Genomic DNA, 18753 nt, shown 5'->3' with positions numbered 1-18753 from the left:
GAAATTAAATGAAATGAGATGTTTTGCTGCACTGCAATGTACATAAGGCTGTCATGAAGACACATTAGGTTTTGATGGGGAGCCAGTGAAGGAAATGAAGAACATAGTCATATGAGAAGCCGGGGGAGAGACATAAATAAATCTGTAAGCATCATTACTTGTTCCAAGATAAAGTGGTTGAAGTCTCTTAGCAGAAGATGATATTATACCCTTATCACTGTGCCTTAATATGTAAATCAAAGGAAGTTTGCTGTTCAGCATGAAGCCCAGTGCCTGTGGATTGGACAGGTGACTGATAACTAGTTCTATGAAGGGGGTAGGCAGAGAAGGACACATTTGGGAGGAGAGATTGGGTTGTATTAGGATTTAGTTTTAGTCCTGCCGCCTTTCTGCTATGTTTAATTATCTCCAAATGCGTATAATGTGAAATGCTTAAGTTTCCAATCAGACTCCCTAAACAGTTGAGGCAAGCTGTAAATAGGGCCAGTATGGACCATCTCATCAATTGCCTATCTAGGATTTTAGGGAATTTGTTGCCCACAAGGTGCTAATGCTGGTAAGGGTTTTCTGAAGCATAAGTATGTGAGATTCCATTGAGGTATGAAGTGTCACCCAAAACACATAGGTAGGTTGATTGTGTGGTATATCATTACCACTAGGCTACCACGTTAAAGGTTTTAGGTACAATAATATTCAGCCCTCAACTAAAAAATTTGGAGACAGTTCTCTATATTTTCTGGGCACAATGCACATCCGCTCTGATTGCTGATCTGTGCTTGTGTGTCCAGCTTGGGTGCCCATGACACCCAAGCTGAAGAGCCAGCTGCACAAGTGTGGAAGGCAGGCCACCCAGGTGTAGTAGATCAATTACTTTCTTCACAACATAACTCACCATACCTTAAAGGAAAACAGGATGCATTTAAAAAAATAAAAATGAAACTTTTCAGTTTCAGTTTTTTAAGCCACATGTTTTTTGCAGGCGCAAATGAGTCTAAAACCCATTTGCGCCCGCAAAAAACTTTTGTACATCTGGCCCCAATTTACTTACCTTTGGTAATGCTCTTTCTTGTAGAGAGTCTATCTAACCATGGAATCCTCACCTTTTTGAGCATGCAGAGCTGGTTTTGACCAGTGTGCAGATTCCTAGACTTGGGGTCTTATGAAGAGATTTGGAGTCAGGGTCACTGAATGGGGAGGATGGGAGGGTCAGTGAGAAATCTGCCATTAGAAAGAGTGTTACCAAAGGTAAGTAACTTGTTCTTCTGATAGAGACTTCTAACCACAGATTCCTCACCTTTTAAATAGATACCAAAGCTGTACCTATTTGGAGGTGGATCCATGAGTGGACTCAATCCAAAAAGTCCTCTAGGCCTGTGCAAGCAAAAAGCCCCATTCGGAGAACCTGGCTGTCCAGACAGTAGTGTTTCGTGAACATAAAAAGTGATGCCAAGGTAGCTCTCCGGCAGATCTCCAGGACAGGAACCCGGTGAGCTAATTCAGTGATAGTGGTCTTGGTGCTGGTGGAATGAGCCTGCAGCCCTTCCGGAGGCTGCTTTTTGGCCAATGTGTAGCAGATCTTAATGCAGAGCATAATGCACGAGATTTTCAGGTATTGCATAGCATTGCCTTTTTATACCCTGTTGAACACCACATAGAACTGATCCTCCACCCGTTGTTCTCTGATATGATTGATGTAAAGGTTCAGTGCTCTCTTGGGGTTCATGCTATGGAGACTCTTCTCCTTCTTAGAGGGATGAGGCGTAGCATAGAATGCCAGCGGGGTTGGTTTTGACCAATGTGGAACGGCGTCATAACTTTCAGTAAGCAGGCTGCTCGCGTCCGCAGACCCATTTGTCTGGGAAGAAGGTAGTGTACGGCGGGTTACCACAGAGAGCCTGAAGCCAACACACTTGCCGCTCTAATGTTATGACAATACCGTCTTGACAGTATGTAGCCATGAGGGACAGCTGTGAAGTGGTTGAAAAGAAGTACACTCAAGTAAGTGAGGACCAAGTTAAGGTTCCACTGTGGCATGACAAAGGGAGAAAGAGGAAACACATGTCGTAGGCCTTTCAAAAAACACATCACAGAAGGTGATTTAAATAATGAAGGATGCAACGGTAAAAAGGCGGAATGAGCAGAACCATACCCTTGAATGGTGCCCAGAGCAGAGCCTTACCAGGGGAGGGACAAAACACAATACAGAACGTCTGACAACTACCTCGAGGGGTTTTATCTGCCATGGGCCACACCAAGCTATAAACGTGTCCCAATGACAGGCGTATACAGGTCTCGACAAGGGACGGCTGAAGAGCCAAGATGACATCAGCCACCTCTGGAGGAAGATCGAAGGTGCTCAGCTGTCACAGCTCAATCATAAAGGTGCAGACTGCGAAGACCCGGGTGCAGAACCCTGCCCTGTTGCTGCCACAGCAGATCCTCCTGGAGGAGCAGACTGATCAAAGGACAGATTCTCATTCCCAGACGTTCTGCATACCATTCTATCTATGCTCAGTTCGAGGCCACTAGGATAACTTGGGCTCGGCTGGTCCAGATTTTATTCAGACCTCAAGACAGAGGTATCAGCAGAAAGGAATAGAGGAGTGCAGAGTTCAACAGTAGGTGAAATGTGTCTCCTAGCGAGAGGCGCCTCGGAAACTCTAGTATACAGAACTGCTGACATTGCACATTGTCTGCAGGGAAGAATAGCTTGAGCCAAGGTTCTCTCCATTCAGGGAAGAGATATTGAATCATCTCTGGGTGCAATTGCAATTCATGATTTAGAGCTCTCCCTAGTGAGAGACGCTAGGGCTGCGAGCGTTTTTACCTGGAACTCACTAGCTGGCATAGGTATCTGTGAAAATTGTGATTTAAAACTGCTAAAAGATCGTTTTTATAACTTTTTACCTGGGGGTTTTAAATTGAATAGTTAGCTGGGGAATTGAGTTAGGCACACTGACATTTCTCCAACACGCTGATCTTCCTCTCTCTGCCTCGCCCAGCCGTCTTGTGTTATTTGCTGTTGGAGGCGGTGGGCGCCATCTTAGGTAGGGCTGGGGGTGCACTCTAGTCGCTCCGCCCTCCCGCCCTCCCAGGCTATTTAGAGTTGCTCTGTGAAGCCCTCGCTGCCTATTTAGAGCTCTCCCTAGTGAGAGACGCTAGGGCTGCGAGCATTTTTACCTGGAACTCACTAGCTGGCATAGGTATCTGTGAAAATTGTGATTTAAAACTGCTAAAAGATCGTTTTTATAACTTTTTACCTGGGGGTTTTAAATTGAATAGTTAGCTGGGGAATTGAGTTAGGCACACTGACATTTCTCCAACCCGCTGATCTTCCTCTCTCTGCCTCGCCCAGCCGTCTTGTGTTATTTGCTGTTGGAGGCGGTGGGTGCCATCTTAGGTAGGGCTGGGGGTGCGCTCTAGTCGCTCCGCCCTCCCGCCCTCCCAGGCTATTTAGAGTTGCTCTGCGAAGCCCTCGCTGCCTATTTAGAGCTCTCCCTAGTGAGAGACGCTAGGGCTGCGAGCGTTTTTACCTGGAACTCACTAGCTGGCATAGGTATCTGTGAAAATTGTGATTTAAAACTGCTAAAAGATCGTTTTTATAACTTTTTACCTGGGGGTTTTAAATTGAATAGTTAGCTGGGGAATTGAGTTAGGCACACTGACATTTCTCCAACACGCTGATCTTCCTCTCTCTGCCTCGCCCAGCCGTCTTGTGTTATTTGCTGTTGGAGGCGGTGGGCGCCATCTTAGGTAGGGCTGGGGGTGCGCTCTAGTCGCGCCGCCCTCCCACCCTCCTCACACCCTACATAATGTGCATCCCTGCCAGACGGCGCAGCGGGCTGGCGCAGCGGGCGCGCCGGATGCGCGCCGAAGCCGCGCCAAAGCCAAGCCCGTCAGCGCCCGTCCGCGACCGGACACGGCCCAGGGCCCCAACCCCTGGCCCTGATCGTAAGCTGACCTGGAGTAGGAGTGACTTAGTAAGTTTATCCTCGATCGTGTGCACCCGAGGCCACCATAGTGTAAGGGTAGGGGAGAATGAAGGGTGTAGCTATTGTCAATTCCGCTTTAGCTCAGCCCTACCAGACACCAGGGCAAGCAATCCCTCGCTGTCCTGCGGCCTCGTTAATGTTAGGTCGCTTAGCCGTCACAAACATGACGTATATGACCTTCTCACTGATAAACATTATGATCTGCTGTTTATTACCGAAACGTGGCTAGACGCCAATTCTGATCCTGATACCATTCAGGCTTTACCTGATGACTATCAGATGGTGCGCCTGGACAGACCGATAGGCAGAGGAGGCGGGATTGCGATCGCCTTTAAACAACAATGGCCATGCAAACTAGAACTAGTTGACCTGGCGGGATGCGAAGCGGGTGTTTTCACCATAGCAATTGATGGGAGCATGACTATAAAGGGCATGATAATTTATCGCCCACCGGGACCTATGGCCAGTTTTAAAAGAAACCTCCTAGAGTGGGTCACAGAAACAGCGATCAGGAGGGACAAGTTTTTGCTGTTGGGAGATTTAAATATACACCTGCAAGACGCACTAGACAAAGGAGCAGTGGAGTTCCGGGAAGAACTTCACACCCTACAGCTAGAGCTAAAAGGTCAGCTGCCAACACACAACCGTGGGCACCTGCTCGACCCAATATTCGCCAATTGGGAGGGTGTTTTAGCCGCTCCCCCAGTGCCCTTGCCCTGGACAGATCATTTTCTTGTTCCGTTTACTATTTACTTGTCTAAGCATATAGCTAGCGCTCCCACCCCTCTTAACTACCCTCGACGTAGGTGGGCAAGATTCTCCCTGCGAGAGTTTAATAAGGCTCTTACCGTGGAAGGGCCCCCAGGAGGAAATGACGTGACAGCGGCAAATAAATTGCTGAATGACCGTATCACGGCTGCTCTGGACCACACAGCCCCATTGGGATGGTCTAATAAAGCTGTCCACAGACAAAGAACTGCTCCCTGGTTCAGCGAGGCGCTGCGCTGTGCCAAAAGGGACTGCAAACGAGCAGAAAGACAATGGAGAATGGCTTATGATGATCGGATGAAAGAGGCTTACCTCACAAAACGACGATCCTATCATAATAAAATCCGTATAGAAAAAGCCACCTACTATGCAGATAAAATTCACGAGGCTGAAAACTCGGCTAGGGAATTGTTTAGCATATATAAATCCCTTTCCACCCCAATAACCGTTACTCGAGATGAAGATCACTCAGTAACAGCATGCAATCGCATTGCTAACTACTTCGGAGACAAAGTGCGCAAGATTTACTCTGCTTTTCCCGACACGCCACCCTTAGCGGAAGAACCTGCAGATTTAGCAGGAGCTGAAGCTGACTCAGATCTGCTACTTCATTTTACCACTCCTCTATCGGAGGATCTCGTTAAAATCTGCAGATCCGTCAGATCTGGCTCCCCACGCGATCCTGCTTCCCCAAAAAGGCTGAGTGACAGCATAGAGACACTGGAACCTTACATCAGGCATTTGCTAGATGTCTCCTTTCGATCCAGTTCTCTACCTGTGGACTGGAAACAGGCTGTGGTGCTTCCCCTCCGCAAGAAGCCTAACATTGGCCTCGATAAGCTGGATAACTTACGCCCCATCTCTCTCCTGCCATATTTTTCGAAGGTAGCAGAGAAGGTGGTAAATAAGCAGCTAATGAAATATGTGGAGGACAGTAACCTTCTTCATCCGACTCAATTCGGGTTCCGGCCACGCCACTCCACCGAGTCTGCCCTTCTTAGGGCCTCCGAAACTCTCAGGCAGGGTGCTGACGAGGGTCAAACCATGGCTCTCATCCTTTTAGACCTTAGCGCGGCGTTCGACACTGTGGCACATTCCATCTTGCTACAGTGTCTGAGCAAAGGTGGGGTGAGAGGGGCAGCGTTGAAATGGATTTATTCATTTCTCGCAGGCCGAGGCTTCCAAGTGAGGCAGGGTGACTATTACTCTGAGCGAATTGCTCTGGACCAGGGGGTGCCGCAGGGCTCGTCCCTGAGCCCAACACTTTTTAATCTCTACGTAGCCCCGATTGCCTCCTTGGTAGAGAGCTACGGCCTCCGAATGGTTTCCTATGCCGACGACACGCAGTTGGTGATCTCCCTGTCGCGCGCACCCGATCTTTCGGCGGACATCTTCAGAGCCTGTATGCAAGACCTAGCTGCCTGGATGTCCGCAAACTGCCTTAAGCTTAACGGAAATAAGACCGAGGTGCTTGTCGTAGGGGGAGACCGATCGGCGTGGACGTCGGCATGGTGGCCTCCATGCCTTGGCTCAACACCTATCCCATGCCTGAAAGCAAAGAACTTGGGCATTTGGTTCGACTCCGACCTGACCTTCGGCCCTCAGATCAACCGGGTGGTCGGATCATGCTTTGGGACCCTCAAAAGTCTCAGGAAGGCATTGAAGTTTTTACCTGTAAAGGCCCGTCAAACCCTTGTGCATGCACTAGTCACCTCAAAGATGGACTATGGCAACCTCCTCTATCTAGGGACTCCGAAGAAGAATCTGAGCCGTTTACAGGTCCTACAGAATGCCGCTGCTAGGCTAGTACTTAGACTACCCAGAAGAGCCGCATCCTCGGTGGCCCTTCGGTCCTTGCACTGGCTCCCGATCAGAAGTAGGGTTGATTTCATAGCACTCTGCATGTGCCATCGGATCATCAACGGGAGGTCTCCTCTCCCTTTGAAAGGACTGCTGACACCTTATGAACCGTCCCGCTCCCTCAGATCTTCTGGCTCGGGACGCCTTGTTGTCCCCAAGGTGTCCAGAGCACGGATGGGCGGAAGATCCTTTAGGTACCTTGCAGCCGTCAGATGGAACACATTACCCTTAATATTGCGTCTCGAACCATCTGAACTAATCTTTAGAGCCAAGCTCAAAACTACACTATTCGAACAGTAAAGTATTCCACTTCTGTAGGTTCCAGTTAGCAGCCGCTCCTTAGCGCGGGGACACGCCGCTGTGCGTCACCAAGCGCTTTACAAAACTCCCTAAATAGAAATAGAAATGATCCGATCTGCAGCTTAGCTCGTCCTCCCTGTCATTAAAAGATCTTACCAGCTCATTCACCACTAGTAAAGTTCCTTAATGGTCCAGCCATTTACATAGGCACAGTGCTACCTGGCACAGGCGCCATAACACCACCCTCTTTGCTTGTTGCAATACCACATAGTGGTGATGTTGTCTGTGTATCAACCTCACTTTGATGGATGGAAGGAAGGACAAGGCCAAGCAAAAGGTCCTCAGCTCTAAAATGTGGTATAGACCTAGGCTTCGCCGGAGACCGAGGCCTCTAATCTCCACCTCTGCCAGATGGCCACCCCAATTCCGGAGTGATGCATCTGTCACCAGTGTCATCTCTGGATGGGGTAAGGAGAGGGGTCTGCCACTGATCCAGTCACTGTCTAGCAATCACCACTGCAGATCTTTTGCAATCTCCTCCAAAATCTGGACGTAGTCAGAGAGGGCCCTTTGGCCTTGATATGTGGCCAACTGATACTTCAGAGGCCACTATAGAACCTGTATATGACACATTGCATGCTTGACCAGGAGGATGCAGGAGACCACCAGTCCCAGCAGCCTGAGAGTGGACCCCACTGACATCCATGATCGAAGCTGAAAGATCAGGATCATAACCTGAATGTCCTGGACTTTCCTTTCTGGGGGGGAAAAGCACAAAACTGTATTCAGAATGGCTCTGATGAAGGGAAGCATTTGAAAAGGAACCAGGTGTGCACGTTGATAGTGAATCTAAAAAATGACAGGAGGTTTTCTGTCATCTGCATGTGTTTGACAACTGTCCGGGGTGATCCCGCCTTCAACAGCTAATTGTCAAGGTTCAGGAAGACTAGAACCCCTGTCCTCCGAAGGAGTGCTGCTATCACCACCATCACTTTTGTGAACACCCAAGGGGGTCGGTGAGACCAAAGGGGAGCACAGTGAACTGAAAATGCTCTTGTCCCACCGTGAACCATGGGTATCTCCAATTGGCTTGCAGAACGGAAATATGGACATATGCATCTTGCAGGTACAGTGCTACCAGACAGTGACCACAGTCAAAGGCAGACAAGACCTGGGCTATGGAGCGCATTAGGAATTTGTCCTTTTGGAGGTGGGTATTTTAGGGGGTGCAGATCTAGAATAGGGCAAAGGTCACTGTCCTTCTTTGACACCAGTAGCGAGAATAACACCAATGGTCCGTTTCTGGTGCAGGCACCCTCTCGATAGCCCCTTTGACCAAAAGGGCTTGCACTTCCTGTTGCATGATGGATAGGTGGTCCTCCATCAGTCGATCATGGGATGTCAGAAGGTGTGCCTGTGAAGGGTAAGGTGTGTCCCTCCTAGAGAATCTGCAGTACCCACTTGTCTGATGGTATGGCCAGCCAATCTGGCAAGAATTGTAGGATCCTGCCTCCACTGGCTGTGCTTCACTAAGGGCATGCTAAAGGGGTTTGGCAGGTGGAGCTGTGGGGGGTGGGGCAATAGGTTGATTGACTGGCTGACCCTGACTGCAGTGCCAGTGGTTGCCAGGCCCTCAGCAACAAAATGGCTAGGCACCTTGCTGAGGCTTAAGTAGCTACCAGTATGGGTTATGTCTGCTGAAACCACAACCAGAACAATAGGGCTGCTGCGGCTGGTGAAGTGGAGCCCAAGGAGCATGCTATGGCCTGCTCTCTTTGAACCGCTCCAGGGTGAAATCTGCCTTGTCCCTAAAGAGGTAAGTCCCATCAAAGACATGTCCATAAGGGATGACTGAAAATCGCCTGATAATCCGGGAAATCTCAGCCAAACAAATGATGACAGAGGTTCCAATGGCTCCCCCAATGGAATCTGTGAGATCCAAGCCACAATGAATTGTGAACTTGGATGCATCAGAACTGTCATGTATGGCTTGGATCAACTGGCATTAATGGACCAGAAGGCCAAGACAGTGGAAGAAAATACCCTCTTCCCAAAGGTCTCGCTATCAAGGGGAGTAGTCAGAAGGGTATTCAGGTTTGTCCAACTTGTAGATGTCTGCACCACTAAGCTTTCAGAGGAAGGGTGCTGAGACAAAAACGGAGGGTCACCCGTGACAGGGAGGCGGCATCTTGAAATTTAGCGATTGACTGGGGGGGGACAGAGCAAGGTTTTGGCCCATAGCCCTAAAAAAGTATCTGTGAGTGCCTCATTGAAGAATCGTAGGGGCTCTGTAGATGTTTGCCATGTCTGGGGCACTTCCCTCAAGACATTTGTTTTTTTTTTGTGGTTTTTTGTTGTTGTTTTTTTAAAAATTCTTTTTATTAACAGACATAAACATGGTGGTCCAATCACAGATTTTAGTTCTTTGGAGTTACAGTGGTTCAGCCTTGGACTCTAATACATTCTTATCACTTAACATGGCACAGTAGAGTGGGAGCATACATTCTCATCGTGCTATTGGGTTGACCTGTCCTCGAGGAGGGGAAGAGCTGGGGGCTCACAGATGTTACCACGGTAAGCATTCCAGGGAGACCAGACCGCCGCCCACTTCCCGGGGCACCCCCTTGAAACATACACTGCAGCATACACCAGTCCATGTCTTTCTTCCATGCACCAAGCAGTGGGGGCGCCTCTGCCCCCCACAAACGTGCTATGTTACGCATTGCAATCACGAGCCCCAGTGTTACCCATATTCTGCCCTTTACCGGTAGGTCCGTGGGCTCCCAAATGTTTAGGAGGCATCTTTTGGCTTCAGGCCGCAACTTCACTCCCCACACCGTGCTCATACAGTCATGTACCTTTGCCCAGTATGTGCAGACTTGTGGGCATTCCCATACTATATGAAGAAACGTTCCCCTCTCCCCACAACGCCTTCGACAAAGCCCGCCCGCACTCCTCCCCATCAACGTTAGCCTGGTGACCGATACGTACACCCGGTGTAGTATTTTGAGTTGTATCAGCCGTAACCTTGCCGATATCACCACTTCTTTGGGGGACGAGAGCGCCTCTCTCCCCTCTTCCTCATCGATTTCCAGGCCGCCCGTCTCCCACTTCCCTTTGAGTGAGCTCAGTGGATCTGGGGAGTGGTGAGGGATATTGCCCTTTCTGGTAAGTGCCCATCAAGCAGTCTGTCCTCAAGGGGGGAGGACTCCGGGAGCGTTGTCCCTGGTGGGATGTTAGATTGAAGAGAATGCCAGACCTGCATGTAGCGGAAGAATTCCGTGTGCGCCAGTTCATGTGACTTCTGTAGGGAGGCGAAAGGCACCATTCCCTCCGCCCCCCAGAGGTCTCCAATACGGGAGATACCGATCAGATCCCACTTGTGGAATCCCTTAGTGCCTCCCAAAGACCCAAGCCTCTCTAACACCCAGAGCGGGGTTGCCTTCGTAAGTTTGCCAGCCCACCCTAGCTTCCGGTTCGCAATATGCCACAGTTGGACCGAGTGTTTTGTGGGGCCCGTGAGATGGAACTTATTGGGTAGCAAATAGAGTGCAGCCTCAAATTTACCCCCAGGAAGGAGCCACCTATCCATCCCATACCCGGGGTCGTCCCCACTACCATACGTGCCCTCATTAATGGCAGCGAGATGCGCTGCCCAGTAATACTTGCGGATGTCTGGCAGCGCTATGCCCCCATCATACCACCCCAGGGTAAGTTTCGGGAGAGCCTTGTGCGGTGTGCCACCCCATAGCAGGTCCTGTAGAGTGGTCTCGATATCTGCAAAGTATTTGTGCGGTATCAGATCTGGGTAGTTTTGGAGCGCATATAGAAACCGCGGTAATGCCATAATTTTAAAGAGGGCCCAGCAACGATAGCGGGAGCTTCTTCCAGGTTGCCGCGTCTGTCTGGAATCTCTTCAGAGGAGGCTTGAGGTTATTTTCAAAGCGTAGTTTTGCATCCTCGGAGATGTGGATTCCGAGATATCTGAACCCCTCCGTGGCTATCTGGATTGGGCATCCACGAGGAATAGGCGGAGGGGTCCCATGGAGCACGTAAAGCAATGACTTTCCCCAATTTATACTATATCCGGAGTTTTTCCCAAAGCTTGTAAGGATGTCTAAGGCCACCCGGAGCGATTTAGCGGGGGAGGCAAGGTATAGCAGGATGTCATCTGCATAAAGTGAGATCCTGTCCTCCCATCCCTCGGCCCATTTCAGCCCTCGCATGGAGGGGTCCTGCCTTATACAGGCTGCCAGAGGCTCCAGACAAAGTGCAAAAGGGCGAGAGGGGGCGGCCCTGTCTTGTCCCCCTCTCGAGTGAAAAAACCCCGGAGATCTTATTATTAACTACCACCTGCGCCAATGGTTCGGTATATAGGAGGCGCACCCACCCAATGAAGTTGGGTCCAAATCCCAGTCTTGCGAGGACCGCCATCATATAGGGACATTCCAGCGTATCAAATGCCAGAGCGGCATCCAATGATACCACCACCGCGTCTTCCTGGATCGTGTGGCTGCGTCCCATCACGCCACCACCCTCTGTGCCATTTGTTTTTTATCCAGCCAGGCGATAAATTGCCCGCCTTGTCCCCCTGGTCGTATAGGCGGCCTCCCTTGTGACTCGCTAAAGTCTTCGCAGCCTCCGTGGCTAGGGCCTTATACTCAGCAGCTTTCAGCTGCATTTGATGCCGGGCCTGCTGGGTCTCACGCACCTGCGCCTCTCTTTCCAGTGTGAGAAGGTCCCGCTCCATCCGGAGCATCTGTGCCTCCCTTTCCTTACGCTGTCCGGCGATTTTTGAGAGGGCCTCCCCCCTCACTACAGTCTTAAATGCCTCCCAGAGGATAGACGGGCCCTCCACTGTCCCGACATTTTCGGTGAAATAATGATCTATGGATCGCGAAAGTTCCTTCTTAAGTTCGGGATTATGCATTAACCAGGGATTTATGGGCGCCACACATCCCACCCTCTGCTCCCCAATTGTTAGATGCGCCCACAGCGGGGAGTGGTCTGATATACCCCTTGCCAAGTGCCTGACGTCCTGGACCACCGTGTCATGCTGCATGAGAGTAAGGAGGTAGTCTATCCTGGAGAATGTGTGATGCGTTCCTGAAAAGAATGTGTATTGTAGCTGAGTGGGGTGACGTAAGCGCCAGAGGTCCACAAGCCCATATGCGTCCAGTAGGTTAGAGAGCCACTTTTGCCCCGGTGTAAGGCTACGTGGCGGATGCCTATCCAAGTCTCCAGAAACTACTGCATTAAAGTCCCCCCCAACTAAGAGTTGCCCTTCGGGAAGAGAGAGAAGGAGTTCCCCAAGATCCTGACAAGATTGATTCTGGAGACCAGGCGGTATATACACCGTCACCAGGTTCAGCGTGCGGCCTTCCCATTTTCCGGTGAGAACTGCGTAGCGGCCCAGAGGGTCCGTCCTTTTGTGCTGAATTACCATTGGGAAGTTACGACGCACCAGAATGCCCACCCCCCGGGATCCCGATGTGAAGCCAGAGTGCGCGGCCAGAGTGTACCCCCACCTGTTAAGTGCCTGACATGTGTTCCCGATAAGGTGCGTCTCCTGCAGTAGGACAATATCTGGAAGGTGTCTTTTGAGGAATTGAAGTACTATAGTTCTCTTAAGCTTGTCCCCCAACCCATTGACATTCCAGGTAAGCAATTTGACACTCTTATCCCACTTCATAGCCATTCCCAAAGTTGATGCAAAACTGTCGTCCAAGTGGCATGCCACGTCGCTCCATCTCACAAGGATCGCGTTCATGTGACCAAATAACACTCCCCCCCCCTAAACTTGTCCCTAATAGTCCCATGCCCCCCCGAAACTGTAGTCCCCCCCGCCTCCCGCCCCTCCCTGCTACCCTGCTGTGTAGGTTTACAACTACCCACATCCCCCAACTAGCAGAGCGCCTTTCGCCCTAAACAAAAAGGGGAGAGAAAATCCCTTCCCTCTACAAACTTATTGCGTTAGCACCAACTCCAGCCGGTGGGCACCTCCCCCCATCAACCAGTATGCCTTCTCCAGCCCATGCGAGCCTACCACCACAATTATTTCGATATCCCCCACTACTTGGACCCGCCCCCTTTTTAAGTGTTGCATTCAATGTCAGCGGCCAATAGGGCCTACCTCCCACATCAAGAAGTCAATTAGATCCCAAACCCCTCTATGGCAGAGGCAGTCCCCAACACATCCCCGAGAGGCGGCCCTCACACCCGCCACACCGCCCCGGGCATATCCTCCCTTCAGTATCTTAAAATAAATTTATACATTACAGTCCACTGTTTAATCGTCCCGGGAGGGGGGGTAAGACCTCCACTCCTCCACGCCCACGCCCCTGCGGTCTTTATATGCCAACCAGGTCCGGACTGCGGGATCTGGAGCGCCAGGAGCATTGACTCGATTTATCCACCTCTGATCCGCTGACCTGAGGGGCCTGCGAGCCGGGCCGAGCCTCATCTCGATCGTTCCTTGTCGCACCGGCCAATGACCGTGAAGGTCCCCTGTCCAGCCAGTCCTGTACCTCCGAAGGCGCAGTGAAGAAGAAGGATCTACTGCCCTCGATGACTTTGAGCTTCGCTGGGAAGAACATCATATATTTAATGCCCCTCTCCCGCAGCGCCGCCTTCACCCCTTCAAAGGATCATCGCTCCATTTGCACCTTGAGCGTGAAGTCGGGAAAGAATCTGATCGTCGCGTTTTCATACTGTATGTCCCCCTTTTGCCTCGCGGCCTGGAGGATGGCGTCCCGGTCCCTGTAGTTGAGGATCCGTGCGATAATAGTTCACGGCGGGGCTCCGGGTTTAGGCCTAGGGACCGGTGCGCGGTGAGCCCTTTCAACTGAGAACATAGCGGAGAGTCGCTTTGGTTTTAGGCTGTTGAGGATTAAGTCCTCGAGGAACAGGCCCACACTAGGCCCCTCCGAACCCTCCGGAACACCTACGACCCGTACGTTGTTCCTCCGGGCCCTCCCTTCCTGATCCTCCAGCTTCAGGGCCACCCGACGGTGCTGATGGACAAGCTCGTTCACCCTCTGTTCATGTTTCTGGGAGGAGGCCCTGAGTTCAGCGATGTCCATCTCGTTAGTTCTGGCCTTGTCCGAGGTTTTGTTAAGGTCTGTACGCAGTAGGTTCATTTCAATGGACATTTTATCGATTTTAGTCTCAAGGGTAGTTCCCAGGGTATGTATGGCGGACATAATGGCCGTCAAGGAGGGCTCCGCCTACTTGCCGAGTTTGTTTGTTTGGGCCGCCGCCCCTCCCTTGGGCCTCATGGTAAGGTAGCGGGCGAAGCCACCGACCACCAGAGCGATTAGCGACCTAGGCCCCCTTTCCAGCGGCGCTCCACTGGCCAGCCGCTACCGCATCCCGTCTGCTTCTACGATACCTCCGTGCCCTGCCACGCCGAATACCCACCCGGCCGCAGTGGGTCTCTGTAGGAAGGATAGTCGGACTGCTGTGCGCCGGCCAGTTCCTCCCTGCGATTCAGCCGCCTCCGGGATATCGCCGAGCCAGTCCGATGAAACAGGGGGTGGGGTGGAAAGAAGGAGAGGGGGGGGGCCCGAGCCAGAGGCCCACCCCACGGCGTTCCCCCGCCGTTAGGCCCAGTATCAGCAGCCCGAAGGCGGACCAGCCGGCGACCTGCGAGTCAAGACATTGGTTTTAACCTCAAAGGTGAGAAGCTGGAGTTCAGGAGCTTTAGCTGCCCTACGCATTACCATTATGAAAGTTGCATTCTCCTCAGTGACAGGGCCTAGGGTGAAAGGAGACCTATAAATGCCCACTGGCTTCATGTTGGTTGTCACACCTATTTTCTTCACAGTATGGTTGACCTATCTCATCGCCCTCTACAAAGTCATTGTCTGAATCAGTGCCAACTAAGGAATGTAATGTATGGGTTCCTCCATGTGAAGGTGGTATGTGAAGTGGGAAATGTTGTGCTTCGATGGGAATTTAGCACAGCCTTGATTGGGGTCATAGTCGCACTGACCAGGAGTCAGAGAGCAATATGGGCACCTCATTCTTCAGCGTCAATGGAGTCAGCATCAGGGCTGAAGCTTCATAACTGGCATGGTACGAGAGGCGGAGTTGTGGTAGTAGCCAGGGGAGGCCCAGTGGTAGATTCAGAGGGTCCAACTGGAACCAAGGGGAAACCCACTGGCAGTATCCCAGATGGAGGAACCCTCTGCTCCTTGGGGCCCATAGGCGCACCAGAGTAAATGGGTAAGGATCTGAAGAATCGCAGCATGGCAACGCGGAACTCTTCGATCTGGCTCGGTGTCGCAAATGGCCCTGTAAAGTCAGGTTGTGCCGGGACAAGTTGCGGAATGAACTCTAACGTCGACCGACTTCTGGAGCGTGATTGAGAGGCCTTTGCTCCTTCTCAGGAGTACGTGAGTGGGAAAACGCTAAGTCCTGCTTGGATTATTTATGTTTTTTCTTTGACTTACCCGAAGTCTTGGAGCGTGACCACAGGATCGACACCTGTGATTTCTGGACTGGAAACAGGACAAACCGTACATCTCGGACCAGTTTCGCTGCAGAGTCTTTCAGTGTTTAGCAACAGAGTTTCACCTTATGATCTCCTTTGTTTTCATCAAACTGCAGTCACTTCAGTCTCGACCCCAAGCACTACAGGCTAACATGTTGAGAATCTGTCATAGTCATTTGTTTGCGACAGTCCTTACAGGGCTTAAAACCTGTAGTTTTTAGGATCCCATGGACACTTTTACAACATGCAATCATCATTACAGCAGGCTTTTGCTCATCTGCTTATCTCCCTCTGTAATTCACCCCATGGCTATTCAGTTGGTCCTATCAAGGCGCAATGATATTCTTCACCACCCAAGTCTCATTTGTTTATTACTCACATATTGTGTGTGGTTCCACTGTTATAAAGTGGATCTCTCTTCTCAGAAGAATCTTGGTGTTGTGAATGCCATATAAAAGGAAATGTGACCTGGAAAGCTATGGCAGTTTAAATCACTTTCTCAATACTCTATATGACTTTACATTTGAAGATAGTAACTGGCATTTCAGCTCAAGAAAACATTAGGCATAAAAAAGATAAGGTGAGGTGCAACAACTGTTTTTGTTGAACACTGCAAACAGGTTTAAATCCAGATATATTTACTATATTAATAAACAGTGAAGATAATGAAAATCTAATGATTTTATTTTTTGTGACATTGGATTGTCTGTATGCCATGAATTCGAAGTCTGCAAGGAAATTCTTAACAGAGGCTATCACATTGGGGCGTGGTTGTACAGCCTGCTGCTGAAACATAAATGTTTTATGAGTGTTATATTTTTTAGATAAACTTCCAGAAAAAAATTGCTTCACTTGTGCATCCCATAAGTAAACTTTGTGCAATTACAAAAATGTTTTGTGCACACTACAGTTGTCAGTTACGTCAACTTTAAAGTAATAACAGTTGTGTTCAGAACAAACTAATTTAGGGAAACATGGCAAAATATGAATTCCCTCATATATGTCATGCACATTCAGCCCTAAGATTGTAAAGTCCTTTCTTTTTTTACAAACATTGCAATACTATCATGCAGCTCAATATTGTCTATAATCATCACGTGGCAGAGCATGTAGTGGGCTTAAACGCCTCTTAGATGTCATGTCTTGCTCTTGGGTTGTGCTCAACTGAGAATGAACATTACCTGCATTTGTAAGCAAGGGTCATACACAGCGAGATGGCTTAGGATGGTTGAGCATTAATGTTCATAGATACCAAACATTTGTAATACTATGGTCAACAAATAAAACACTATTTATCTGTACGATGCTAACAATAAAACAAGGCACATACTTTGTTGTGGACATAATATGTTCTTACCTGTTAATGAAACTGTGTGGCTAGAATTGTTAATTGTTTGCACTTGCTCACATGCTTTCAGAATGGAACTTACACTCAGAGAATGAGCTGTAAAACAAAATCAGAACATTTTAGAGGTTATATTTTCTAAAATGTAATTCCCTTGCCACAGTTGTTTGAAATGTTATCCTGGTTTGCTCTTTGAACATTGGAAGTAGAGCAGAGCTTATGGTTTTAAATCCCATCCATACTCTTGTCTCAGTCTCCATCGGAGTATAACTTCCACTGCCTATACTTCTTCTTGCAGAATAGTATTGAAATATACCTATTTTTCATTACTTTATTTACATAACATTAATTGAAAATCAGAAATACACATCTTAGAATGCTGGCTATCATGTGTTAAACAAATGTTATTTGTCACTAAAAACTGCGATTTCTTGAAAATACTTGTTAAGAACCAGAGGCTCTTAGCAAATATATCAAGGGTACTCAAAGTTAGTCCATGAAAACAAAGTCTATATAGTTTGGTTTTTTAAGAGGTATTTCTGAACTGCAAATCCTTTTTTTCTCAACCAACTCTTGTCATTAGTTTATGAATGTATATATTTGTTTTGGTACTAAATAGATTCATATGCATAAGAAATCCATACATTTTTTTCTAAACTCAGCTGCTTTTTAGTCAGTAAGTTTTCTTTATCAATCAATTCATTTTTGACAAAATGAATTCATTTTTTTTTATTTTCCAATAAAGGGAAATACTTATTTTTTTCCAAATCTACTTATTACTCTTTTGGGAAGAAGGACTGAATCTGATTTATTTTGGCCAAAGTTGCTACAGTTAGGATATTTGGCCACATGTACGAATGGCCTTCAGAGCTACTTACATAACAGGGTGGTGCAGATTCCTATTTCAGAAAAGGTGCAGAATGTGTGTACAAAAATTAAGTATCCATGCATTCGAAGGGTGGGGAGATCCCTTGGTTTCACTTGGGGATGGTCCAAGCAAATTAAGATTTGCCCTTTATTTTTATGCATCACACATAGATTCTGCATAAATTACAGAAGTACAAGTATGGACTGAAGGGGCTGATATGGACGCACTGCATATCTGGAACCCATAGAAGGAGGTGCTAGGAGGTCACAAACTAAAAGCTGGGTGAATATACCGAGGTGCCTCAACAAAACATAGCTAATGGTGTCTGCATTCAAACCCTTTAAATAAAAATGTATTGTGATTCATATAAATTATTTCAATATTTCAATTTAATATATATATTTTTTAATCCAATTATCGCAGACTTCTCTATTCATATTGTTGCTTCTTCAGAATTACACATTTTCTCCTCTTTTTTCTACTGAAAAGGAGATTGAAATTCAAAGGACATAAAATAATCTATAACCTTTTTTTCTAAATCAAGAAGTGATAACTACCAATGCTTAACATAATACTCTACTAAAGAATGTTATGAAGTATGTAAGTATAAAACTGCAAGAAGAGTGAGTGTTATGAGAGACCGCAAAAACTTTACTTGGCATTATAACTCCTAAAACCCTTAATATCAAACCCCATATTGAATATAAATATGGAAATGCCCTGTATTTTGGTTATCTCACATGTTTAATAAATATGCAATAGATGATTGAAAATTGGAATTTTTCCCCACCTTCTCTTTGCTATCAAAATTATTGAAGGATAAATTGAAACCATACTTTCGTTGTCCTTCTTTACACATTAGCAGTCTAAAACGCCTTCACAATCTGTTTTGGCTGACATGAAATGGTATTCTTTGAGTTTCCATGCTGAATGCCCTCCAGAAAAAGCTTTGTCTAATGTCTTGTCATTTCTTCTTTAAGAAAAAGACCATCTGCGCTGAGAATCTTGCTACTTTCGATACCTCTAGTATTATTTACCTGACTGTTATTTGTGTGCTCTATTAAACTAGCAAAACTGTAAATTACAAAATTAATCTAAAGCCTGGCGATCTGATTTTGCACAATGG

At 48.2% G+C, this 18753-nt stretch overlaps 1 protein-coding gene across 1 annotated transcript in view; it reads right to left on the bottom strand.

Annotated features, from left to right (window-relative positions):
- Window positions 1-18753, bottom strand: part of LOC146810960 (protein bicaudal C homolog 1-A-like) — a 273354-nt gene that overhangs the window by 124080 nt on the left and 130521 nt on the right. Inside the window, exon 11 of the mRNA XM_085618020.1 lies at window positions 16772-16858. Coding sequence (XP_085474146.1) covers window positions 16772-16858 — 87 coding nt within the window. The remainder of the gene's footprint in view (window positions 1-16771; window positions 16859-18753) is intronic.

This window comes from Triturus cristatus, chromosome 7, assembly GCF_964204655.1.
Source record: "Triturus cristatus chromosome 7, aTriCri1.1, whole genome shotgun sequence".
Taxonomy (NCBI): domain Eukaryota; kingdom Metazoa; phylum Chordata; class Amphibia; order Caudata; family Salamandridae; genus Triturus; species Triturus cristatus.
The sequence above is the reverse complement of the archived record's forward strand: the minus strand, read 5'-3'. Positions and strand labels throughout refer to the sequence as shown.